The 26636-nt window shown below is 47.2% G+C and overlaps 1 protein-coding gene across 20 annotated transcripts in view; it reads left to right on the top strand.

Moving 5' to 3' along the window:
- Positions 1-26636, top strand: part of NCOR1 (nuclear receptor corepressor 1) — a 1907529-nt gene that overhangs the window by 1427179 nt on the left and 453714 nt on the right. For all 20 annotated transcript variants that reach the window (XM_086955042.1, XM_086955041.1, XM_086955040.1 and 17 more), the window contains one exon: positions 11320-11573. In XM_086955042.1, coding sequence (XP_086811168.1) covers positions 11320-11573 — 254 coding nt within the window. The remainder of the gene's footprint in view (positions 1-11319; positions 11574-26636) is intronic.

Consider the following 26636-nt stretch of genomic DNA (forward strand, 5'->3'; position numbering starts at 1 on the left):
GATCCTTTCGATCGAAAAAAACTCTTCACGATAGTTGGGTTTGACATCGATAGATGCAGCTTCAAAGCATCGAAGACACACTGAACATCTTCAGTGAAGCTTCTAGTTAAGATGATGTTGGGGCATCAGCGGCAGAGGAGGAAGAAGCCTTCTCTGTGAAAGACTTCGAATCGGAGCTTGAGGTAGACCTTGATGCCAAAACTGCCACAGGGACATGGTGACATGAGTACCGAAGACCTTTGCCCCTCCAAATCGCTCACAAAAAGCACAAGGGTCCAGCACCACCTCTGCCTTCTGGCCAAGGTCGGCACAGACGATGTTTTAGACACCGCGCCTCCAGGTCCGCCTACAAAACAGCCAGTCAAGCATTCTGCCTCGGTACCCAGCAAGCAAAACTCATCGTTGGAACCCAAGTCCTCCGGTTCCAAACACAAATCCGGTTCGTTGCCAAAATCCTCCATGCCGAAAGTACAGCAATCTTCGGAGCCAAAATCTTCATTACCCAAAGGCCAATCCGCGCCTACACCGGAATTGTCGGCGCCGAAACCGAAAGATGGTACTTCGGATCAGAATTTAGACATCGCTCCACCGAAAACCGATCCCAAGCAAAAGAAGCTGTGTATTAACCCTGAAACTGGTCATATTCATACCAAACTACCTCAGAAACACAAGCATCCTGATGAGTACACTCCTTGCAAGATCCCTCTAAAGAAAAAGTCTGTTGCTACCAGTCCTTTTCATCCAGTACCATCTTCCCCTACAGCACCTCCTTCTCCACCTTCAAATACTTTGAAAAGCACACCTCCGCATTCTCAACAATCTCATAATGTTGATGATGATGGGGGACACCTTTACTAATAGATCCCTGGACAGATTATACAATTGATCCTCCAGTAGATAATGACCCAGACCTTTACTAAGCCAAGCAATGTCCTCCAGATGACAATGTATCCCACCAGGAACTCATTGCCAGGGCTGCACAATATCATGGGGAAGATTTTTAGTTGAAGACTTTAGGGTCAACACACAGGTCGTCACAAGAACTTCCTATGCTTAAAGGCATGATGAGACACGCTCATAAACTTTTATAGACCCTGTGCGTGTATGCATCCTCACTCCTGGGGTTGACAAAGTATAAAGCCTCCCCAAGGCCAATTGCCATAAGATTCACTGCTGGTGTCTAATGACCGTAAGAAAGCTAATTCCCATACATTAGGAGACACTCCCCCACCAGACAGAGCAAGTTAATTGAGGCGTCTGGCAAGTGAATAGCTGCTAAAGCTGCAAATCAGTGGCGTATTTCAAATACACAGGGCCTCCTAGCCAGGTATGACAGGGCGCACTGGGATGAAATTGAGCAATTGCTTTTATATCTCCCAGACGAACATAAAACTAAAGCACAGGATTTAGTAAATGAGGGTAAGCTAATGTTAGAGGCATGTGAGCCGTAGATCACATGCTTTTTATACTCCTGCCATCTAGTATTGGGTCTGGGTGTTTGCAATTTGTTTTTCTTCTAAGAAGTCTTTCCAGTCACGAGGTAGGTGATTCCTCCTTTCAGTGATAGTACGCATGGGTATCAACTCCATTGTTAGATTGTTTTTTTCTGCCATCGAGTTTGGACTTGTATTGCTGGGCTCCTCTTCGAGACCGTTTCTTCGGGTCCCCCTCGGTGCCCAATCCACTCTACCCGCATCAGTATTGTTTCAAACGCCTAGCCACTTCTCCGCGTACCGTATCCCTTGAGGAAAATACCCTGTTCGAGACATATGAGCTGCAGATTGTACACTATGCATAGATCGCCACCTAGTGTTGGGCCCAGATGTTTGCAGTTTGTTGTTGTCCTGAAAAGTTCTTTGGAAGTCACGAGTTATGTGACTCCTCCTTTGGACCACATTGCGCATGGGCATCAGCTCCATCCCCAGATTGTTTTTTTCCACCATCGGGCTCGGATGTGTTTCCTGCGCTCCGATTTGGAACCGAACTTCCTTCTGCGCGCAATCCTTACCCAGTTGGGCGGTATTGTTTTGATCGCGCTACATCGACGCGATTCTCTACCATTTCGAAGTCTTCGATTCCGGTCGTCAACGAAGGCCTTCGGGCCTACCTAGGCCTCACTTTCTGGCTCATGAAAAGGACGCCATTCAAAAAGTGTCCTCAATGTGGGTCGAAGTTTCCCCACACTGACCTACATGAGATGTGCAACCTTTGCCTCTCACCGGAACACGAGACCAAAGACTTTTCGGCGTGTGCCTCATTCTGCTCCAAGAAGACCATTCGGGACCCCCGAGCTCGAAGAACTCTGGCTCACTCATCAGCTTCGATCCCCGACGACATCTTCGACGAGGGCGTCGACATGCAAGAACACCAGCACGCCGAGGAGAGACTCCCAACGTCGAGGAAGTCTCTCCAGCTCAACGGGTCATAAGTAAGACCGTTGACCCAACCCCTTTCTCGACACCCTCAAAAACGGCTTCGGTCACACCCTCACCGTCAGGCTCGGGTGCACACCGAGAGACTGCTTCCAACGCCCCGCCTTCGGGCCCGGCAAAGAAGACCATTAAGCCTTCAGGCTTGGGTTCGAGCCAGCCTACTTCCGGTGCCGACCCAGTACCGACATCGAAGAAAAAGCCACCTTCCTCTTCCACGTCAACTGTTGCTTCGACACCCAAGCACACGGCGCCGAAGACTGGCAGCGGTTCATCGATGCCAAAACCGCACTCGAGCCGAGTAAAAAATCAACCAAAGCTCCAGATTAACATGCATCGGAGCTGAAAAAACTTTCGGGATCGAAAAAACAGGTTCCCGTGAAAGACACTTTGAAGGGGCACAGTCCTAAGCCAGCTACCAACTCAGTGCCTAAAAAACCTACACAGCCGAAAATGTTGACGCCAAAGGATTTGCCCTGCTCACAGGAACTTTTTACACCGGATCCACAGCAAAAAACTCATGTAAAGGATCCTAAAACTGGACAATTGACTCTCGGCTCCAAGAAGAGACCACTTGAGGCGCCAGCACCTCCTCCCCCTGCAAAGAAGAGAGACATTGCAACCTCTCCCTTAAGGGTCCCTTCACCAACTCCCCATACTGTTACTCCTCCTACACCACCTCCACCTCATCATTCTCCTACACCATCTCATAATCCAGAGGATGAATTACACACAGATTCTGATTATGAAGGTGGGGGTGCATATTACCCAGCAGAGACTAATAGTCCCCCTCAGTCACCTAATCCATGGGATGATTACAACACTCCTGATGTGCCTAACGTCCCACAAGATGTCTACCCTTCCAGACCTTCCCCACCAGAAGACACCATAGGTTTCAGTCTAAAGGGTCTACTGCCATTTTACCAATGCTCAAGGGCGTCATCAACCACGTAACAGAGGTTTTTAAAGACCCCGTCAGAGCTAGGGTCCTCAATCCTCGCATTGAGAAGAAATATAAAGCGGCCCCTGCAGACCCAGTTTATATTAAAGGCCCAGCACAATTGGATTCTTTAGTGGTGTCCAATGCACGTAAATGTGCTAAATCCCAAACAGGCCAAGCCTCCCCACCAGACAAAGAATCTAAGCTCCTTGATGCCTCTGGCAAAAGAACTGCGGTACAAGCAGCTAACATCTGGCGCATTGCCAGCACCCAAGCGTTGCTGGCAAGATATGACAGGGCACATTATGACGAACTAGAGTCCATCGTGCAGCACCTACCTGATAAATATAAAAACAGAGCTAGCAAACTCATACAAGAAGGTAAAAATATCACCAATACCTCCATTCGTTGTGCCCTGGATGCCGCAGATACTGCCTCAAGGGCAATCAATACCAGCACCCTACTATGGAGACATGTCTGGCTACGTGTTTCAGGTTTTAAACCTGAGGTACAAAACTCCTTACTTAATCAGCCATTTGATGAGACACACTTATTTGGTCCAAATGTTGACGTGTCTTTAGAAAAAATGAAAAAAGACACTGACACAGCAAAATCTATGGGAGAATTGCAGCAGCATGCTCCCAGATGTTCTTTTTGTCGCTCATCATACAGAGGCAACACAAGAGGCTACTCCGCAGAAAGTCCCTCCTCTTCCTACAAACCCCCTGGCCAATCCACATTCACAAAGGGCTACCAGAGAGGGGGTTACAGAGGTAACAACAACAAAGGCAGAGGCAAAAACACCTCCCACTCTGCCTCTACCCCTACCTCTACCTAATGACATTCCTCCCCTTCCCCCCCAACATTCCACTCCTGTGGGGGGAAGACTCCAACAATTCCTGCCTGCCTGGATCAACATCACATGAGACAGGTGGGTGCAACAAATTATTCAGTCAGGTTACTGTCTAGAACTAACATCTACCCCCCAAACATACCACCCAAACAGCGTCTAATATCACAATAACATCTATCACTGTTAAAGCAAAAAGTAGTATCTCTGCTAGAAAAAAGTGCAATAGAACTAGTTCCTCTGCACCAGCAAAACAAGGGGGTTTACTCTCTATACTTTCTAATTCCAAAGAAGGACGGCGCTCTAAGGCCTATTTTAGACCCCAGACCGCTAAACATATACATACAGTCAAACCATTTTCACCTGGTCACACTCCAGCAAGTCCTTCCTCTCGTCACAACTTACTGGCTACTCTAGACTACAGGGACGCATACTTCCACATTCCCATTCACAAGGCTCACAGGAAGTATCTCAGGTTTGTAATAGACAGGCAGCACTACCAATTCAAAGTACTCCCATTCGGAGTCACAACAGCACCAAGGGTGTTCACCAAGTGCTTGGCAGTGGTGGCAGCGCATCTACGAAGACAGCACATCCATATCTTCCCGTACCTTGGCGATTGGCTCATAAAAGCCAGCTCACACAATCAATGCTTAAAACACAGTCATGCCACCATCCAGCTGCTCCACAACTTGGGGTTCACAATAAACCACACCATGTCCCATCCACAACTATCCAAAGTACAACAGTACCTTGGTGCCACAATAAACACCAACAGCGCTAGCTTATCCCACTCCAGCAAGGATAGCCAGCATGCAAAATCTCCTAACAAAGTTTCAACTACAACTCTCCCTCCCAGCACGAGTGTTCATGCAACTCATAGGGATGCTGGCCTCTTGCATCTTCATAGTACCCCATGCAAGACTTCAAATGCGTCCGCTACAAGAGTGCTTATCACATCAATGGAACCAGGCTGAAGGTCACTTGACAGACCTAGTGTTGGTGGACGGTCAAACTCATCGCTCTCTGCAGTGGTGGAACACCAAAAACCTTTCCAAGGGACGACCGTTCCTAGAGCCAGTTCTTCAGATAATCTTGACTGCGGACGCATCGCTCTCCGGCTAGGGTGCCCACCTACTGCAACACACCATGCAAGGCAGGTGGACACCGCAACAAAAGTTACTCCACGTCAATCATCTGGAGTTTTCCAGTATTAGGGTGTCTTTCATAGATTCACATGCTTGAATATTCCCCGTCGTCGGAGTGGGAGTCCCACGGTAAATAAAATAGCAATAATATGCATATATAAATATATATGCAACAACATAAACCCTGAAATATGGATCAGAAAAGGGCATAACCTGCCCACACATATTTCTACATAGGAATGCATGGGAAAGGAAAAAACCATTTGCAGTCTATCCCTGTCATTATGTTGGTCCAAACTGCAGCCAATCAGGCGACAGCAACCCTCTAGAACCTTCTCCTCAGAGCTCAGCACCTCAGATTTTCTACCGCACGTCGTGTGTAAGGGAGTCTCCCTGAGCTCTGCTCAGTTTTCTCTTTTCTTCAGGTGTTTCCTGGTTCAACAAACATGTCTACAAGTAAGAAGTCTCTTTTCAGAGCTTGTTCATCCTGTGGAAAGCTGATACTTTTTTTCTGAGGACCCACACAGTAAGTGTATTTACTGTCTTTACCCGGACCATGAGGTGGGGAGCTGTAAGTTCTGTAGAACTTTCTCCACAAAGACTTTAAAGAACAGGGAAGGCCGTTTACTCATCTGGCTTCAAAGACTAAAGGGTAAAGATAATGTACTTTCTGATGCTGAAAGTCTTGTTTCTGGCCATTCCCAAGCAGCCTCCAAGCGTGGTAGTGTGCAGGAGTTGCCTTCTCCATATTTAAAGAAAAGGAGAATGTCTCTGTTCGAGGCATGTGGGCTGCTGAATTCATATCTGTGCGTAGATCGCCGCCTAGTGTTGGGTCCGGATGATTGCACATTGTTGTCCTGGAAGAGTCTTCTAAGTATCACGAGATAGGTGGCTCCTCCCCTGGACTACAGTGCGCATGGGCATCCTCTCCATCCTTAAATTGTTTTTTTCCGCCATTGGGTTCGGATGTGTTTTCCAACTCGTAGTTCGGAATCGATAAAAAACTTCTCTAAAAGGCCAAAAGGCCTTCGGGGGCGTCGGTATTGTTATTGCGATCTGTACCGATAACTTTCTTTCTGTAGTTTCTACTCTGAACGTCGAATCGGGCCGCGTGGCCTTTTCGACACCAAAGGGCCGATCGTCGATGGAACAAAGTCCATTCAAAAGATGGCCCAACTGTAACTCAAAATTTCCACACATAGATAAACACCCTGTGTGTAACAAGTGTTTATCTCCGGAACACAATGAAGCCGACTGCTTAGCTTGTGCGCAGTTTCGATCGAAGAAGACACTTCGCCTTCGAAGAGCAGCGAGGCAGACGATGCAGAAGCCAGCGCCTGAGCCGGAGAACATCTTTGAAGACGACGAAGTCGTCGAAGCTGAGGACTCAGACCAACAGTCGGAGCAGGGGTCGGAACATGACTCCAGCTACTACGTCGACGAAGAAGACGACATCGTCGAGGTAGGGGACGACGATCCAGGCATAGGAGCCGTCGAGGACGACTCCGGCGAGGACACTGGGCCAACCGTGAGTACGGAGCCCAGTACTGTTACTGATATGCTTCCAGAGGCTCGAGGCATCGCCGGAAGGCCTTAGCCAAGATCCTACCATCGATTCTATAGCCCCGCAATTCAGCCCGGCTAAGAAAATAAGACAAGAGCCATCACTGCAACATTACCATTCCTTGGTAATATCGAAACAGAAAGTGAAGGAAGCAAAACAGAAAACAAAACTGATATTGTGTTGCTATAATATCAGCACATCAACTTTGGTGTTGGAGACTTTAATTATACCAGTAGTGGCGTTGACGCGTTTTGGTGGGCTCTGTTTTACTAACCACCTCTCTCAAGACATACAATTATCTGTCACAACCAGGAGGTATATCAAATCGCCCTGTTATGGTGTGCACGAATTATGGCTATCCAACTTCACATGAGTATCCAAGATTGGATTTGTAACCACAACGGAGCCTGAATATACAATTTGTACTTAACAATTTTATGTTGTACTTGTTCTGTCCTTTTTTCAATTGTGCAGGCCGCAATTGATTGTATTGTTTTATTTGATTTTAGACTAGGGATCTAGATTAGTTAGCCCTATAATTGTCTCTTTTAGAATATATTCAAAATAAAATGAATTTTTAAACTTACAATTTTCTTGTTGTATGATATTGTACTTGTGATATTGTGAGGTTTGTTTATGTACACCTGTTCTCAGTTTTGCCTCAAGGGAATTTTTGATACTATGATCGAGGGATTAGGGCCAGGTGTTCATCCGGATCCGAAGTCACTACACTTGACAGCGTGGCTCCTGAACACAGAGAGTTCCGTCATCTGAATCTCCCCAAGGAGTGTAGAGAGGTTTTGTCCCAGGCTCGAGCACCGAGCACTAATAAAACATACAAGGCATAGTGGAAGAGGTTCTGCCTGTGGTGTCAAAGACAAGGTCTCCATCCTTACAAATCTCTGCCTCATCAAATTTTGCCATATATTCTATCATTGGCTAAATCTGGGTTGGCACATTCTTCTGTAAAGATGCATCTGGCAGCCATATCGAGGTTTCGACGCACTTCTTCAGGCCCGTCCCTATGGTCCTCTAGAATTGTTAAACAGTTTTTGAAAGGCTTGTTTCGGCTGTATCCTCCAGTTCGCCCACCTCCTCCAATTTGGCAGCTCAACCTGGTGTTGTCTCAACTCATGAAAGCTCTGTTTGAGCCGGTTCACAAGGCGGACTTGAAATTCCTATCTTGGAAACTAGCCCTCCTTTTACCGCTAACATCAGCTAGAAGGGTTAGTGAGTTCCAGGCACTTTCAATAGTGGAACCATTCCTGCAATTTAAAAGGGATGTGCTTATCCTTCTCACCAATCCGAAATTTATCCCAAAGGTGCCGTCTGAATTCCATTTGAATGAACCCTTGATCTTAAAGTCATTTTTTCCGCGGCCTTCTACTCCGGCGGAAAGGACATTACATTTTTTGGACGTTCATAGATGCTTGAAATTTTACCTAGAACGCACACGGTCATTTAGAAAAGTCATCGCAGTTATTTGTGTCCTACAGCGCACCTCGGAAGGGTTTTCTTTGGCAAAGAGTGGCATTTCACGCTGGATCTCCAGTGCGATTCAATTCTGCCATCAGGAGGCGGGCAAGCCCCTGGACAGAAAGCTCCATGCACATTCCACAAGATCTGTTGCATCGTCGGTGGCTCTTTTCTCTGGAGTCGCTATCAAGGACATATGCAGGGCAGCAACGTGGAGCAGTACACATACCTTCACGAAGCACTACAGCCTAGCGTCTGCAGGACGGGTCGACGTTGCTGTTGGTCAAGCAGTTCTTAGGAATCTTTTTCAATAAGAGGTGAGCTTTCCCTACAATCCCTCCGTTCTGGTAAGCACATTTTTTTTTTTTGGTATCGGCAATGTTTTTATTTCTTGGTTACAATTTAGCAAAGTATGCTATAAGAATGGTCATATGGTTTTGTGTTGCCATGTATCTAACAAAATGTGCTTTGGTGATTTACTGCTAGCTATTCTGATACAAAGCATGGGAATCTATGAAAGTTCCAATACCGGGGTAAGAAAACAAGTTACTTACCTGTAACTTTGGTTCCCCAGTATTGGTAACTTTCATAGATTCCCATGCGCCCACCTGCCTCCCCGGGGAAAGCTCGGCCTTTTACTGAGATGGTGGCTGTTTGCACAACGGCTACGAAAATCTGAGGCTCTGAGCTCTCTCAGGAAGGTTCCAAGGGGTGAGGCTGTTCTGATTGGTCCTTGCGTAAAGTTTGGGCTCTTTTACACAAAGAGGGTGACATGCTACAAAATGAGATGAGGCCTAGGCCTATTTTCTCTTTAGTTTCTATGATTGTTATTTCTTTATTTACCGAGGCTCCCATTCCGACGACGGGGAATGATACAAAGCATGGGAATCTATGAAAGTTACCAATACTGGGGAACCAAAGTTACAGGTAAGTAACTTGTTTTCTTCCTCGACCTTTTCAGGTAACAGCCCTCTAGTAGCATTCCTATAACATTCCTAAGGCATGTAGCTACACCACACACATTTACCAAACACTATTGTGTAGATGTATTAGCACATTGACAAGCTAATGTAAGCCAAGCAGTACTTAAAACACTGTTTAAAACAACTCCAACATCTACACGGCAGCCACTGCTTTGGTAGAATTCTGCTTTGGAGTCTATGCAAAGCATGTGTAACTACAGCGCATGAACAGGCAATGTTACTTATCCTGTAAGCATGCGCACACCCGCCTCCTCGGGTACCCGTAGTTGCAGTTAGTAATTATATATTCAAACGCATGGACATATCTATACTACTCTTACTTACTCCATTGTCGCCCCTTGTTGGAAAACAGTCCAACAATGGAGTTGATGACCATGCGCACTATCACTAAAAGGAGGAGTCACTTGCCTCGTGACTAGGAAAGACTTCTTAGAAGAAAAACAACTTGTAAACATCCGGACCCAAACTAGATGGCAGGAGTATGCAAAGCATGTGAATCTACAGCTCTATATGCCTTGAACAGATGCTTACTGGTTAAATACCATTATCCTTATTGAGCCACATTTATTACATAGTGCTATAGATTCACGTGACCTCCCTCCACACCAGAAGCTAGTAATGATCACGTTTGCCATACGTTTAACTGAGTGCACGTCATCTCATCAGCACACACTCTGAGTCAAAACGTTCCACTTACACTACTCTCCCTTTAGCGGAATACAATCTCAGGTGGAGCCGTTGTGCTGATGCATTCTGGGACACAGCATGACTCACAGAAGGTCTTGTGACTCAAAATTATTCAAAGAAAAACATGGCCCAGCATGAGATGGCAGGGGTAAAGAGAGCATATGAACCTATACTACAATGCGCTACAAAAAGATCGTTACAGGGTAACTGTTTTACACCCCCAGCGTATGTAATTGATTTGATTGTTTGATCACTGCAGCTTTTACCACATAATAGATTTATTCGCAGGTACATAAAAGTGTTTTTCCTACCTGAAATGGCTGAAAATAACATGGTCAGAGAATGTAGTTTGTATTCTTTGCAATATAATTTAACTGACCTTGAGATATGGTTTGGTCCCGCGTAATGCTATCCCCCTCCTCCCCCCCCCCACCCCCCATGCAGACACACACACGCGCACACACACACACACACACACAGCACTGTGTAGAGTGAATTGGGCATGGTCGTTATGATGATAAAATCCATATTTCACTCAGAACTGTAAAATAGCTGCTATATTTAACGGTTCTCTGTGAAATGTGGGTTTTTATCGCAACATATTTCATACAAGAAACAAACCTAACCATTTAAAAGATGTATAGTATCTATGCTGATGAGCAGTGTAATATATTATTTATTACTATTATTTGGTGTGGGGAGGGGCCAGTACTCCCCAGAGGCCAAACGTCTTTCTCTTCAACAATGGTAATGGCATATCATACTTTACACAAATGCATATATGGCTTATACCATGGCATTATTATGTGTATTTCTTTTAACAAAATACATTTTACCAAAGCCAGGGTCGAACGGGTCAGTTAGTGCTGCAAGGTAAAATCTCATTGGAAAGGGCTCGAGTATTAGTGTTGTTGACATGAGTAAAGTAATTGTAATTTGTGAGACAGTAAAGTATTTTTCTCATACCAGTTTTTCTATACTGTAGTAATACATTCAAAGTTTACCTTTGCACTGTAGTAATGAATGTTTGAATGTGCTATTAATACTACAGTTGCTTTAAGTAACATGAGGTATTGAGCCACATTTATTTTCACTGGAATGGCATAAAAAAGTGTGTGTGCATTTTGTATGTGTCCCCCACCCAGTGATGAAGAGTATTTCAATTAATTATTGTTTAATATGTTTTTGTTTGGTGGATAATTACTTACAATTGATCATCTCCGAATTTAACTCCTTTTTTAGGTACTCCCAGGGCAACATCTGAGAGCTATGAAGAAGGCCTGAAATACCCTAAACAAATGAAACGCGAGTCCCCTCCAATACGAACTTTTGATGGTGCCATTACTAAAGGAAAACCATATGATGGTGTCACTACTATTAAAGAAATGGGGCGCTCCATCCATGAGATCCCACGGCAAGACTTGCTTGGGCAAGACAGTCGCAAAACTCCAGAAATAGTCCAATCAAGGCCAGTAATAGAAGGTTCAATATCCCAGGTAACTTTCCTTAAGATCTTGATTTCTCTTCACACCAGTGAGCTGCCTCCGATTTCTCATCCATTTTAACCATACAGCCATTGGATAGTTCCTGGTAACTCTTTGACTTCATTTAATTCCAAATTAACACTTGCCGTTTCATGTCACAGCAGACATAAACAAGTAACTTGGGTACTCCTTTAGTGATTCTCCAATGCGTATCATAAGCTTGCGTGCCCCTTTGCAAGAGCACTATTTAAAGAGTTTACATTTGCCACTTTTATTCAGAAAGGCAGTTTTTAATTCAAATTGTTGCAGCCTATTGGAAAGACTGTATTGGCCGAATTTCATTTAGCTTTTCTTTGAAAAAAGGCAATTCTTATTGAAAATGGTCTCTACTTTGATAAAAATTGACAAAAGCTTGTTTACCAACTAATATGTTAATGACAACTAATGCGATAGGTCAATGTAGGTAGGTAAGCTGTGTACATGTTTCCAGAAAAAACTTATCAAGGACTTTGTTGTTTATCTGAGGAGCAGGGAGAAGGCACTCCTTCAGTTTTACTTGTTATGATTGTCTGGTCTTTCTCTGAGTGTGTTTCAGGAAGAGATAGGATCACTTACATTGGAGGGTATCATCTATCACCCCTTCTGTGGACCATGGTGTCATGCATTTTTCTGGTTCCAAATGCTCGTCATGAAACCTTTTCAGCACATTCTCAACTAGAAAGTGCTGTCAATTCTCTTGAGTATTCCTTGATGCTCTTTTAAGTATCAATCCAACCATGGCCACGTGGGTGCCAATATAGAGCAGCCTTTTAAAGGGCATTTTTTCCCACCAATACATTCCAACTCACATGATAGACACAGGCTAATTTCAAATTGAATGGGGAGTTCACCTGTACTATCTGCAAGTTCAGGGCATTCGGTCTCAGAAGGATATATCGTTTGACATCAGTCTTCTGGAACTTAGAGCAGTACACCTGGTTTTCAAGTTTTGAAATGCATCTTTCAAGACACACTTGTCCATGCTGACAATAAGATAGTAGTGTATCTCTTAAACAGCCAATTGGCACCAATCCAGGCTACTATATCTCAAAGCCTCTGCAGTCTGTGGCTTCTGGTTTTCAATGTAGATTACATTGGTTCACATGCTAGGAGAGATTGCAGAAGCAGATTTCCTGAGTAGGCCTCAAGTAGAACTATGAACAAATACTGAATATAACAAATGCTCAGGCTTTCCCAGAAGGGACTCACTCACACCAAGAAAGATGGAGAATGCCCATTTGATAGACCGTTAAGTGAAATTTCTATACCTGTTTACATTGATAACCCTGATAACATCATTATACATCTGAAAGAGACACTTTAGTGATAGATTCCTTACCTTAGAATATCCCCAGGCGTCAGATTGGATTTAGGACGCTTTTTCGTCAGCAGTACCCCTGCGCGTTTGTTGCGTTGTGCGGCTCCGCGTCCGTCGCTGGCATCGGAAGTGCTGAGATGACGTCACGGAGACTACTTAGGCCCCACCCATGCGCGCTGACGTCAGTTCTTTCTTTTTCTGCACCAGTAAGTGCAGATGCGGTTAGAGCACGTACCCTACTCACTTTTTGACTAATCTTTTGAGACTTTTTGTCTCTAGTCAGTCTACTTTGGTGCACGTAGGGATGCCTGTTTTTTTGTTTTGTCGGGCCTGCTGTAGCAATAGGTCGGTGGCGGTCCCCCACGATGTCTGTCTCTACTGCCTGGAGTGCGACCACGACTTTCGGTCCTGTATGGACTGTCCATGGCCCCGAAGGCCTTGAGGAAGCGGTGCCGGAAGCGGCCCCGGAAGCTGTTTGAGGTCCACGCGTCCCAGCGCCATTCTCGGTCCAGGGGCCGCTCCAGAGAACACTCACTGGGCCACCACGAGAACGCTCACGGGGCCACCACCATCACTCCTCGGGCTCCAAGTCTTCACCCTCGTATTCGGGTTAGAGCCGACACAAAAAGAAGTCGAAGAAGCGTTGTCGCTCTTCGACGTCCCCCCTCGTCGGTCCCCGGTTGCGGACCAGGGGGATAGGGGTTCTGCCCCTGCGGCTTCTTCGGAGCCCGGGAGTCGCGCGGCCTACCCACCTTATACGGGTCAGTTGTTTTTTCTTAGACAGGTGCGAGAATTTCTTGCTAGCATGGAGTGCCTGTTTAGGCCTCGGGTTCCCGCCGGTGCGCCTTTGGGACAGCGGTCCCCTGTCAGGATCCTGTTGGTGCTGCCGGCGGCTCTGGCCCCGGCGCCACAGGATCCTGCGCCGCTGGCTCCGGCCACGGCGCCACAAGTTCCCTCACTTCCAGCCCCGGTGCCACCCTCGGCTTCGGCGCCGCTGTGGATGCCGTGTGTTCTGCCCCTGCCCCGGTTCCAGGACACTTTTGTCCCTAACAGGGATACGCATTGGGACACAGTGCTGGTTCTGCCCCGACCGGCCCTGTTCCTGGCGCAGTTTGTTCCTTCCCCGGTGCCTGCCCTACCGCCGTGGTCTGTACAACGTATGGCGGAGGTGGAGGACGAATGGGAGGAGTCCAAAGACCCTCTTGCTCGTCAGTGTGATTGGGTGGACGCGTTAGGCCAGCGGCCTTGATGTCTCCTCTGACCGGGGTTTGCCTCTCCCCCGACTACCATGGAGGAGGGCACCTCTTACAGGGTGGTGGTCCGTCGGGCAGCTGAGGTTCTCAACCTTGATCTCCCTACAGCGGTCCTTAAAATTAATCTCCTCACTGAGGTGCTCCAGACAGCATCCACTTCGTCGGAGCTCCTGCTGCCATTTAATGATGCCCTCACTGACGTCTTACTGGGCACTTGGTCATGAAGGGCCACAGGGACCCCTGTGGATAAGAACTTCACCAGGCGTCATCGCCCGGCACCGGGTGACCCTGCTTTTCTGACCACTCATCCTACGCCCACGAGCCTGGTCATCCAAGCTTTGACGTCCCAGCGTGCCTTTCCCACAGTTCCGCCGGATAAGGACTCTAAGAAGTTGGAGCAGTTTAGCAAGCGGTTGTTCTCTTCGGCCAGCCTTGGGCTGTGGTTGGTGAACACTGCATGTCTTTTGGGCGGCTTTTCTCACACGGTTTTCGATACAGTTGCACAGGTGTTGCCTCAGTGTCCTAAGTAGGTCCAAGCTGTGCTGTCCCAAGCTGTTGCCGAAGGTAAAGATGCGACTAAGTTCACCATTCGGTGTGGTTTTGACACCATGGACTCACTAGGCAGGGCATTTCTACGACTGTGTCGCTTCGTCGCCACGCCTGGTTGAGATCTACCAGGTTCTCGCCAGATGTCCAAAGCTCACTCATGGACATGACTTTTGATGCCATTCGCCTGTTTGGCGATCAAGCCGACAGTGCGCTGGAGCATTTTCAGGACTCTCGGGCTACGGCCACGTCCTTAGGTCTTTCCACCACGTGCCTGGCCAAGTCTACCTTTCATTCCTTTCGAGGCCATGGAAGGGTCGCACCTTCCTGCTCGTTCAGTCAGAAGCCTGCGCAGAACCAAACTCAGCGTGGTGGTAGGCGTGGAGGCCGGCGTGGAGGCACAGGGGGCCAGAGTGCGGGTCAGTCCGCCTCCGCTCCCGCAGCATTTGCCTCAAAGCCTTCCTAGTCCAAGCTTTCGGTTGCATCCGCCAGTCGGTGGCAGAATTCAACATCACCTTCCCCACCGGCGTTCTGTCACTTCTGACAAGTGGGTGCTGCAACTCGTCCGGAGCGGTTACTCCCTTCCCTTCGAGTCTAACCCCCCCCCCCAGCCATGCCACCTCAGTTCCACCGCATGTTGGGGGATCACTTTGTGCTTCTACAACAGGAAGTCGTGGCCCTCTTGTCCAAGGGGGCCATTGAGCGCGTTCCTGGGCCAGAAGTAGGATGTGGTTGTTATTCCCACTAGTTTCCTGTCCCCATGAAAGACAAAGGGGGCTTGCGTCCCATCTTGGCCCTCAGGAACGTCAATCACTTCCTCCGGAAGGAGAAGTTCAAGATGTTGACTCTGGCTCAGGTCTTGGCTGCCCTCGAGACTGGATGGTAGCGTTGGACTTGCAGGATTCATATTTTCACATCCCTGTCCTGCCAGCCCATCGGCATTACCGGCGGTTCACGGGTGGCCAGGAGCATTTGCAGTTTGTCGTGATCCCCTTCGACCTTACCAGCACCCCTCGGGTGTTCACGAAAGTTGATGGCGGTGGTCCCAGCTCACCTGCGCAGGTCAAGGGTGTCCGTCTTCCCATACCTCGACGACTGGTTGTTGAAGGCTTGCCCCAAACAATTGTCACCCACCTTCAGACTACGGCTGACCTCCTGCATATGCTGGGGTTCTCCATCAACGTGCCGAAGTTGCACCCGAGTCCCTTGCAGAAGCTCCCCTTCATCGGAGTGGTTCTGGATTCGACACAGTTTCGGGTTTATCCTCCCGAGCATAGAGTCCTGGATATTCAGGCTATGATACCGATTTTTCAGCCTCTATTTCAGGTTTCAGTCAGGATGACCCTCCCACTCCTGATTGCCTCCTGTATCCTACTGGTGCAACATGCCAGATGGCATATGCGGGCTCTGCAGTGGGACTTGAAGTTCCAGTGGGCACAGCATAAGGGCAACCTGTCTGATCATGTCCTCCAGATCTCAGAGGGCACTGCACGACAGTTGCAGTGGTGGCTCAGGAATCGCGATTGGGTCAATGGCAGATCCCTCATCCTTCCCCAACCAGAGCACACAGTGGTGATAAATGTGTCCCTCCTGGGATGAGGCGGCCACTTGGGTAGAGGAGGAGATCAGAGGCCTCTGGTCTCCGGCTGAGTCCCGGCTCCGTATCAGTCTTTTGGAGCTTCGGGCGATTAAACTTGCACTGAAAGCATTCCTTTCCTGTGTCCGGGAAAGTATGGTGCAGGTGTTGACGAACAACACCACCGCCATGTGGTATTGCAACAAACATGGCATGGTGGGGCGTGGACTCTGCCAGGAGGCTCTATGCCCCTGGACATGGCTGGAACATCAAGGCATTACCTTGGTGGTGCAACACCTGGCAGGTTCTCAGAACGCCAGGGTGGACAAACTCAGCCGCCGGTTCTTGATGGATCACGAATGGCGTCTGAACTCTGATTTGGCGCAAGGTCTATTTCAGCAGTGGAGATAGCCTTGGTTAGATCTATTAGCCACCGAAGAGAATGCGCAATGTCATCAGTTCCGCGCATTGGAATTTCCAAGGCGACACTTGCTCGGTGACGCTTTTCATCACATTGTACGCCTTTCCGCCTATACCACTTCCGCCCAGAGTGCTGAAGAAGATTCGGCACGACCGGGCCCAAGTCATCCTTGTGTCTCCGGATTTGGCAGGAAGATACTGGTATCCCGAGCTACACAGCATGCGATTGATTCCCCAATCCGACTGCCTCTCCTGGAGGATCTTATGTCGCAGCAGCAGGGGCCGGTCCTCCGCCTGAACCTGTCCAGCTTCCACCTCCATGCGTGGAGATTGAGCGGCGACAGTTGACAGCCTTCGATCTTCCTCCCGAAGTCTGTGATGTCATTCTGGCAGCCAGGCGTCCCTCCACTAAGACGGTATACGCCTGCAGGTGGAACAAGTTTGTGGCATGGTGCACAGCGAAAGCTGTGGATCCCCTTTCTGCCCCTCTTTCCGAGGTTCTTCTGTTCCTTTTGTCTTTGGCCCAGCAGGGCTCTGCTCTGGCCACTATCAAAGTTTATCTTTCGGCCATCGCCGCCTTTCTAGGCCCTCTAGATCAGCCTTCTCTTTTTAAGTCCCCGGTTGTTAACTGTTTCCTGAAAGTCATTACACACACGTTTCCTCCCGTGCTGTTCATAATGCCTCAATGGGACTTAAACTTTGTTTTGACGTATCTGATGTGCGCTCCCTTTGAGCCCCTTCATAACTGTCCTTTGCGTCTTCTCACTCTCAAGACGGCTTTCCCCGTCGCTATCACCTCGGTCAGAAGAGAGGGTGAGCTCCAGGCTCTTTCTTCCGAAACTCCTTTCCTTTCTGTTCATCCGGAAAAGGTGGTTTTAAGGACCCATCCTTTCCTGCCAAAGGTTGTGACGCCCTTCCACATCAGGCAGACCATCACTTTGCCCACCTTCTTTCCGCCTCCGCATCCTTCAAAAGAAGAAGAGAGGCTTCACTGTCTGAACCCGAATCGTGCTCTCTCGTTCTATCTAAAGCTCACACAACAGTTCCGGGTGGATGACCAGCTCTTTGTTGGCTACGTGGGCGCCATAAAAGGTCGTGCCAAGCACAAACGGACCATCTCTCGCTGGGTCGTTCTGTGCATTAAAGCATGTTACTCATTGGCTAAGAATGCGCCTCCTGTGGGGCTACGTGCCCATTCCACCAGGGCGACGGCAGCCACTACTGCCTTGGGACGCGGCATTCCCTTGCATTTGTCAGGCAGCTACATGGGCTTCGCAGCACACGTTTACCAAGCATTAATGCCTTGACGATCAAGTCTGGAGAGACGGCTTCTTTGGCCGTTCTGTTCTCCGTGACTTTCTGGTGTAATCTTGTTCGCATGCCCTCCACCGGGGTTGGTATTACTGGGATATTAATTCTAAGGTAAGGAATCTATCACTAACGTGTCTTTCAGATGCACAAGTTACTACTTGTGTGACGATATATCTGTAAGAGACATTAGTTAGTGATAGATTCCTTACTGCTCCTCCCATCCTCCCCGTTCAGCGAACTGAATTCTAGGGTTAAGGACATCCCTTTTAGGCCCCTAGTTTCATGGCACTAGTGGTCAGTTTCTTGCATGGCTCTGCGTTCCTGGCGCTGAAAGTCGTATACAGAACTGGCGTCAGCGTGCATGGGTGGCACCGAAGTAGTCTCTGTGACGTCATCTCAGTGCTTACGACGCCAGCGACGGATGCAGAACCGCACAACACCACCTACCGACGCGCTGAGGTACTGCTGACGAAAAAAAAGAATCTATCAATAACTAATGTCTCTTACAGATATATCGTTACACAAGTAGTAACGTGTGCATTTGTTCATGATCTAAATGACATTTCTGCAAGGCCACATTGATACTCATAGCCCAAGTGTGGCCAAGTCATTTGTGGTTTATTGTTCATTGTCTATCAGAACAACAACACTAGAGGCTACCTTCCAGAGTGGATCTACTTCACATGTTTGGAGACTAAAGTCTAACTCAGTTAGCATTCAATGTAGCAGTATAGCTCATTTATTCAACCCCTATAGACTATTCAATCTCCTTCAACAGTGCATAGACATTCTAAAAGATGCCAAATGTCCATCTACCAGATCTTTCTGCATATTTAAATGGAAGAGGTTCTATATCTGGTGCTTCTAAAAGAACATCAATCCTGATCTTATTCACTTGGCTTAGCTGGCAGTTGCAAGGCTTGATGGCAAAGTGGTAGCAGGGTCAGTATTTTCATACTATCAAAGGTGTGGACTGTGCAACAAAATTCCCCAGTTATCTTATTTATTTATTTTTGTTGAAGAAAATGTTTGTTAAAAGGTTTTTCTGGTCACACAATTGTTTATAGTGATTCTATATTTTGAATTTTTTTTTACTTGTTTTAAGTTCAGTCAAATTTGGTTAACATATTTGTGCAGACCCCAGAACACTTTTTTCAATATATATTAAGAATCGAGGGAAAAGACGTTGAGGAGTGATCATCACTGATAGTCATTTTCCATATAGTCACAATTTAGACTGTCAACGATGTATTTTCTTGGTGAATGCTGGCGAGAGAAAACTGAGAAATATTGACCTATAAACCTTTAAACATGCAACACTTTATCATGGAAAAAATTACCATAAACAATAGACCGCATGAGAAGGAGAAAACAGCCTGATAGGCTATAACTGAGTAGCTTAAAAAGGGACATTCACCTTCAAGGACCCCAGAGGTACCCCATCCCACAATGCACTGCCTGGCAGTTTGCCTGAGAGTGTAGTTTCTTTTTTCCGGCTCCTTTTTATGCAGTATCTCCAAACACCTCAGGTGTTTTTCCACCTGTGAAACCTTTTTCCAAAACCTTTTCACACTTTTTAAAAGCTTACTACTTGACAATTTTTCACTTCCTCTGTCATGTCAGAAAGCATGCTCTCTTCACCGAATGTCCATACTGTGACAGAACAACTCTGCTGCTCACAAGGCTTGTTTGGTGTCTTTGTCACCTACACACATCTGTAAAGACTGACATTTGCAGCAAAATGTCTAAAATAAGTCTTAAGGACACAGAGAGCATCAGTTTGCATGGCTGGATGGAAAATATGAAAGCAGACCAAGAGAGGAAAAACAGGAAGATTTTCCTCTCAATAGTCTACTCCCAGGCATCTTCTCCCTCTTCTTGCAGGTTTAACTGACATTGTTGAGGAAAAAATGTTAATGCCAGCCACAGCAAAATCGGCAACACCTAGGCTGCTAAAGAAATACCGGCCTCCACAACAAGATCTGGATTTCTTAAAAACTGATCAGAAATCAGATTCATTCCTCAAGACAGCAGTACGGTGAAATCCTTCTTCATCTTCGAAATACACTGCACCTCCAGACAGAGAGAGTAAACGAATGGATGCCAGTGGCAAGAAAATGTGTGGTACGGCCTCTACATATTTACAAAAGGCCTACTCATCTGCATTATTGTGTAGTTACCTTCTCGAGATATGGTCTAGCATAAAGTCATTAATTTCTGATTTGCCAAGTGTGAGAAAGTGCTATCTTTCTTGCATTGGTTTGCCCTCACTTTTTGCTGAACTGCTGATGTGCTTTGACTGAGTGTGCCCTGAGCTCCTGCCAACCAGTTGCCCAGGGCCTGTGTTTCTTCCCTAAAACTGTGTCGAACCTAAAACCCAATTGGCATCCCTGGCCACCTGTCAGCCTCTAGTAGATGGTACCCTAGGTACCCAGGGCACGGTGACGAGAGAAGACCCCTAAGGGCTGCAGCACTTGTTGTGCAACCCTTAGGGGCCCTGTACCCTGACACCCACACACTGCCTTGGCAGGCTGAGTGTCTAAGAACAGTACTAAACAGATAGTCGGCATGGCACACATCCCGGTGTGCCATGCCCACAAGACCCACTGCCCTGGCATACCTCAGTCACCCCTCTAGCTGGGTGCCCTATGACAGTGGTGTGGGCACAGGTGAACAAGCCCTGTGTCCCTACAGTACCCAGGGCCATTCCTGGGCACTGTAAATGCAGTGATGCCTTTAAAAGTATATGGTGCTGGGAGGTCGTCATTTGGTCAAGTCATTCTTCGTGTCAGGAAGTTTTTTGAACTGGATCACAGAGATCTGATGTTTTTGTAGGGACGTAAACAGGAGAAAAGGTAAGCAGAACCCTTCCCCTTGATTGCCCTATGAGCCAGTGTAAGGGCTTTGAATTCCACCCTTTTTTCTATCGGTAGCCAATGAAGGGAGCGGCGATGTGGGGAGATGTGTTCTCTGAGGGAAATCTCACATACCAATCGGACTGCCGCGTTCTGTACCATTTGCAGCCGATGGCAAAGGCCTGCAGTAAGTCCGATGTAAAGAGCATTGGAATAGTCAAATGCTATGTAATCAAGGCTTGGACAATAGTTTTCCTTGTATTACTGGGTAGGAAATCAATAAGTTTCTTGACCATCCTTATTTTAGAGAAACAGGCCGCGGAGACCGTTTGGACTTGGGTGTGAAAAGAAAGGGAAGAGTCCCACCTGACTCTAAGATTTTTTTACAGATTGTTTCGGGGTGGGGGTGTGCTTAAATCATGTGGCCACCACAGATTAGAGTCCAGGGGGGAAGATTGGTGGAAAAAAAGGACTTCTGTCTTTCCAGCATTAAGTCGGAGGCAGTTCTGGTCCATCCAACATGCGACTTTGCGTAAGCAGTCTTTTAAAGGATCAAATATAGACTCAGATGTTATCATAAGAGAATAGCAGTTGGATGTCATTCGTGTATGAGGTGGCTTTGATTCCAGATTCAGCAATAGCTCGACCAAGGGGGAGAAATAAACATTAAAAAGAAGGGGGCTCAAGAAGGAGCCTTGAGGGACTCCCCACTTGAGTGGACGGTTTTTTGAGGTAAAAGGGGGTGTGAACACCGCCTGAGTGCGGTTGGACAGAAAAGAAGATACCCATTTCAGGGCCTGGCCTTGGATACCTTTCGAGTGGAGACTGTCGATGAGGACAGGATGAGAGACGGTGTCGAATGCTGCCGATAGATCCAGCAGCACCAACACCGCCCTCGATCCTGCATCAAGTTTCCATCGAACTGCGTCGGCCATCTCGATTAATGCCGATTCCGTGCTATATCCTCGTCTGAAGCCGTGCTGGGAGTCGTGGAATGAACCATGAGCTTCCAAAAAGTTTGCCAGCTGCTGTTGTACTAGTTTTTCCAGTACCTTGGCAGGAGCTGGTAACAGGGAAATTGGCCTGTAATTGGCTGGCTCATTGGGGTTAGCCTTTTTCAAGACGTGCGTGTTTCCACGAATCAGGGAAGATGCCGGTACTTAATGAGTCATTCCAGATACTATTCAGAACTGGATTAATAATTGGGGCCAGATCTTTATATTGTTTGGCCGGCCACGGGTCAGTTGGCGTGCCGGATCTACACTTTGATAGTTCTGCCAGAGAGCGATCGAAGGAGATCTCTTCAAAATCCGAGAAGATATGGGAGGGTTCAGGGCAGAAATTTAGGTGTACTGAAGGATTATCGATGAGGTCAGTCTTGTTTTTGCAAGGAAAAGAGTCATAGATGGTGGCAATTTTATTCTCAAAAAAGTCTGATAGACGGTTACAGAGGGATTGTGATACCGGGGGCTGTCGTTTGAGGGCCGGGGGATTAGTAAAAGATCTTACAGTGTTAAAATTTTCTCTCGCCGAGCCTTGGGCTTTATTAATTTTTTTCTCAAGGGACTGTCTTTTATGATCAATGATCTTTTTCCTATAATTTTTAAGAGCTGATTTATGTTTCAGTTTACTATCTGGGGAGTATGACAGTCTTCCGCGTCTCTCCAGGAGTTTACAGGCAGACTTACACTTTCGGAGTTCATCTGAATACCAGGGTGAGGAAGGGGCAGAACGAAATGTTATGATAGGCCTGATGGGAGCAATAGAATCTATAGCAGAGGAGATCCATTTATTAAAGTTATTCAACCTGGAGTCTAAGTCGATAGCCTCCCTCGGAGTGGTTGAGGCCAGTTGCACTCCTAGGTTATCTGGGGAAATCTTACTCCAGTTGTGACCAAGGGTTTTAGGTAATACTCGTGGTTTTGCTTGATGGGGTAGAGAGATGAAAAATGGAATGAAGAAGTGATCAGACCAGATCACAGAGTAAGGGTCACCAGTAGTAAGGTCTACGAGGTTGGAGCATATAAGATCAAGAGTGTGACCTGCCTTATGAGTAGGTCGGAAAGTCAGAAGGTTTAGTCCGCCGTCTGAAAGTGTGTTGAGGAAGTTAGTACTTGTGGGGTTGGAGACGTCCTCTACAAGGAGATTAAAATCTCCGAGTAGAGTGAAATTGGCATAGCGAGAGCCAGCCTGGAGGACGTAATCCAAAAAATCCGGAAGGAAAGAAACCTTTGATTTAGGGGGGCAGTATACTAGTAAACCTGTAAGGGTGGTATTGGCTGCCAGATGGATACAGAAAGGGAGGGCTTCAATAGATTCTATTTGATTATAGGGAAAAGAAGAGATGGTCCATGTAGATCTAAAAATAATAGCGATACCTCCGCCGTGGTTGGAGCTTTGTCTGTTAGCGCAATGAATATGATAGTCAGGGGGAATAGCAAGAGACAAAGCGGGGTTAGTTTCATCTCCTAACCATGTTTCCGTTAGGAAGAGGATATCCCATTTATTATCTACAAGGGATTGAACTATATCCAACGAATGTTTGACAAGAGAGCGGCAGTTAATGAGGCCCGCTTTGATGGTAATGTTGTTAGTAGAGGTTGGGGCCCGTTTAGTGTTAGTGTGAAGAGGGCAGTGAATCCCAGGTGTGCTTTCAGCCTGGACGGGTTTACAGGGCATGCACGGAAAGGTACGGGTAGTAAGGTCAGGGGGAATAGCATGTAAGAATCCACAGTGTTGTTGCCTTAATTGGAGTAAAGTTCTCTTATCATACCTAAGTGTAGAATGAGTAGCCGGCTCGATATAGTGATTAGCCACGACCTGGTCGCGGACGGGTGCAGACAGGCAGGACTCTAGCACGACTCTGGCGCGTCCGCTGCGCGGAGACATGCCCTTCCCTTTTATGCTGTCTGCTAGGGTGCGTGATGACGCTTCCCCAAGCAAAGATGGCCGCTATTGAATTCGACCCGCCCGGGACACCGCTGTCTCAGCCCTGAGTCGGCTGATGCTTGTCCGGGTCAAGGGAGTGAGTCGAAGGATGCCACGCTTCGTAATCAAGCTGTGGGCTAGATGGGATTATAGTGACTCCGCTTTTCAGTCAAGCGAGTGAAAGTAGACGGTACGATTTTAAAATGGTGCAAAGTATTAGGCAAAGTATGTGCAGTATTTTAAAATCAAATATGGCAAATACAAGTAAAGTAAAAATGATACAACCTCCCGGCTTCAACCTCCCGCTTCTGAACATAGACATTCCCAGTGTTTGTGCAACTGAGTCCTAACCTATGTTTATTTTCCATTTTCCGTTGCGTATTGCTTTAAACCCAGCCTTTCTGTGTGCACCAAATGAGGTGTGTAATGCACTAGCCTACATCACGGTTTCTTTTGCTGAGGATCACTGTACGTTTTAGATTTTCCATTTTCTCCCACATCATGCACCACCTATTGTCCTCAACTTTTCAAGCTAAACCTGCAAACATTAAGTGAATTAGGAAAAAAAATGGCTTCTTATCAAATGCAAGCAAATTAAATCCATCCATGATTTCAGACTCTGTGGAAATTAAGTTGTAAGTGTATACTTCCACATACTACCTGCTACCACTTCCTCTGGCACCAACAATTTTAATCTAGAGTGTCACCAAATATCGCTAAAATCACAAATACCCGATAGTCGTCATCGTTCCTGCTGTATTCAACTTCACCGTTAGTAACAAGAGTATGCCCTGGTGACATAAAATATGTTAGCAATATCTGAAAGAGACTATTAGTTATGGATTCCTCATCTTAAAATTACCCTCAGAAGTCAGACTGGGTCCGGAGAATTTTTTTCTTCAGCAGTACCCAGTGTCGTTAGGTGGCATCGGTCGATTCCGCCATCGTCGTTGGCATTGTGATACCCGGACGCTGATGTCAGTTCTTTCTTTTTCCGCACCAGCCAGCGCAGATCCATAGAGAGCAGTACATCGAGTCACTTTTTGACTCTTTTTTTTAACTTTTTGATGACATCCTTTTGCGTTGTTCGACTCCTGGTGCACAGGGATGTCATCTCGGCAGACCGTTTTCAAGCCTTGTGGCTCCTGCCACAAGCCGATGTCGGTGACCGACCCCCATCTTGTGTGCCTCTGGTGTCTGAAGCGCGATCACGACCCAAAGTCGTGCTCCGACTGCCGGGTCATGGCCCTGAAGTCTTTGCTGGAGCCGTACCGAAAGCTTCTGGAGGCCCGGCAGTCGGCTCTGCGCCGCTCGAGGTGCCGATCTAGAGGGAGGTCGCGGGGCCGGTCACGGAGCCATCACCACCACTCCTCGCCTGGTGTTCCCTATTGCCCTGAGTGGCGACCAGAAAAGGATGAGGAAGACTGGAAGAGGTCTGTGGAGCCTCTGGCAGACCAGTAAGAAGAACTGGACTGGAGAGAGGAGTTTGGGTGAGGCCATAGGTCTGGACACCTCTCCAGACCTTGGCATGCTATCTCCCCCCCTACCATGGCTAAAAAGGAGGGTGCATCATACAGTAGGAAGCTGGCCGTGTATATACTATACCATAGTGAGGTATAGGGTGCACAGCGTCCAGTGGAGCCCCAAAGGTAGGCAGAGGTAAAGTTAGATAGTATCTTACTCTCTATTTGTGGTAGTGTGGTCTAGCAGTAAGGCTTTATCAGTGGACAGAGTTGAGCATTTGTTGTACAACTCAGTCAGCAAATGAATTCACACACTCAAAGACTGAACTTCAGACCAATTGTTTTTATATAAAAATATTCTTTTAGTTATTCTATTTCCTAGTCCTAGAACCAAGCAAGCATGTCAAATGAAATTGATATATACTTTACAGTAAATATACAGTTTGAAATGTATCGGCGGCGATATGTCCGCCGTCAGTCCTCTCCACGCTGACCCCCTCGAGGGTGGCGGAGAGTGTCTCGATGTCGACGGAAACGTCGACGGAAACTTGGTCTTGTCAGCAGCCACAGACTTCGACCCCGAAGTGTGGTGCCTCGACGCCGACTTATTTGGATGCGACGGAGACTCTTGACGTCGCAATGGTGTTCCTGAAGAGTGTCTGGGCCTCTTTGACGACGACTTCGTCGACGGTGTATCTTTTCTTCCCTTCCTCTTCCTGGGGTCAGGGGATGTGTAACGTCGCCGTTTTGGGCCTTGCTTGCTGGAAGACGATGTCCTGGGGCCTCCATGGCCACCAACCTGATGACTCTTGTCCTTTTCCAGCATGGTATGGAGTTTTATCCATTCTCTGTCACGTAAGGTCCGCCTGGAGAACTTCTCACAATAGTGGCACTGGTCAGAATTGTGTGTAGATGGAAGGCGCACAATACACACCAATTGTGGATCTGCCAGTGCCATTTTCTTGTCACAGGAAGGACATTTCCTGAATAAAGCTGGCATTCCGACTGAAAAAAATCAGTGGAATTCCACAAAAACAGTAGCAGAAGCCTTAATAAACCAGAAAATGTCGAATTTTCTGAAAAAATCCTCATCAACAAACAGTTTTAGTCAAAAACTGAAGAGCTCCAGGATCCTCTCAGAAGGAGCCTGAAAAAACAACTGACCTAACTGCCACCTGTGGTGCATCATGGGAGCAGGGGTTCGCCTTCAGGTCTTAAATGCACAGTACCCCTACTCAGTTTTTCTTTGTTTCTTTATACTCTACTGCAGCCTACTGGCAAATGCCTGCAATTACAGGTTTTTCTATGGCAATAAAGCAATGTTGTATGACAAATGTTTGCTGCTCTCTTTCTTCCTTTGGGATTG

This window comes from Lissotriton vulgaris, chromosome 2_1 (assembly GCF_964263255.1).
Source record: "Lissotriton vulgaris chromosome 2_1, aLisVul1.2, whole genome shotgun sequence".
Taxonomy (NCBI): domain Eukaryota; kingdom Metazoa; phylum Chordata; class Amphibia; order Caudata; family Salamandridae; genus Lissotriton; species Lissotriton vulgaris.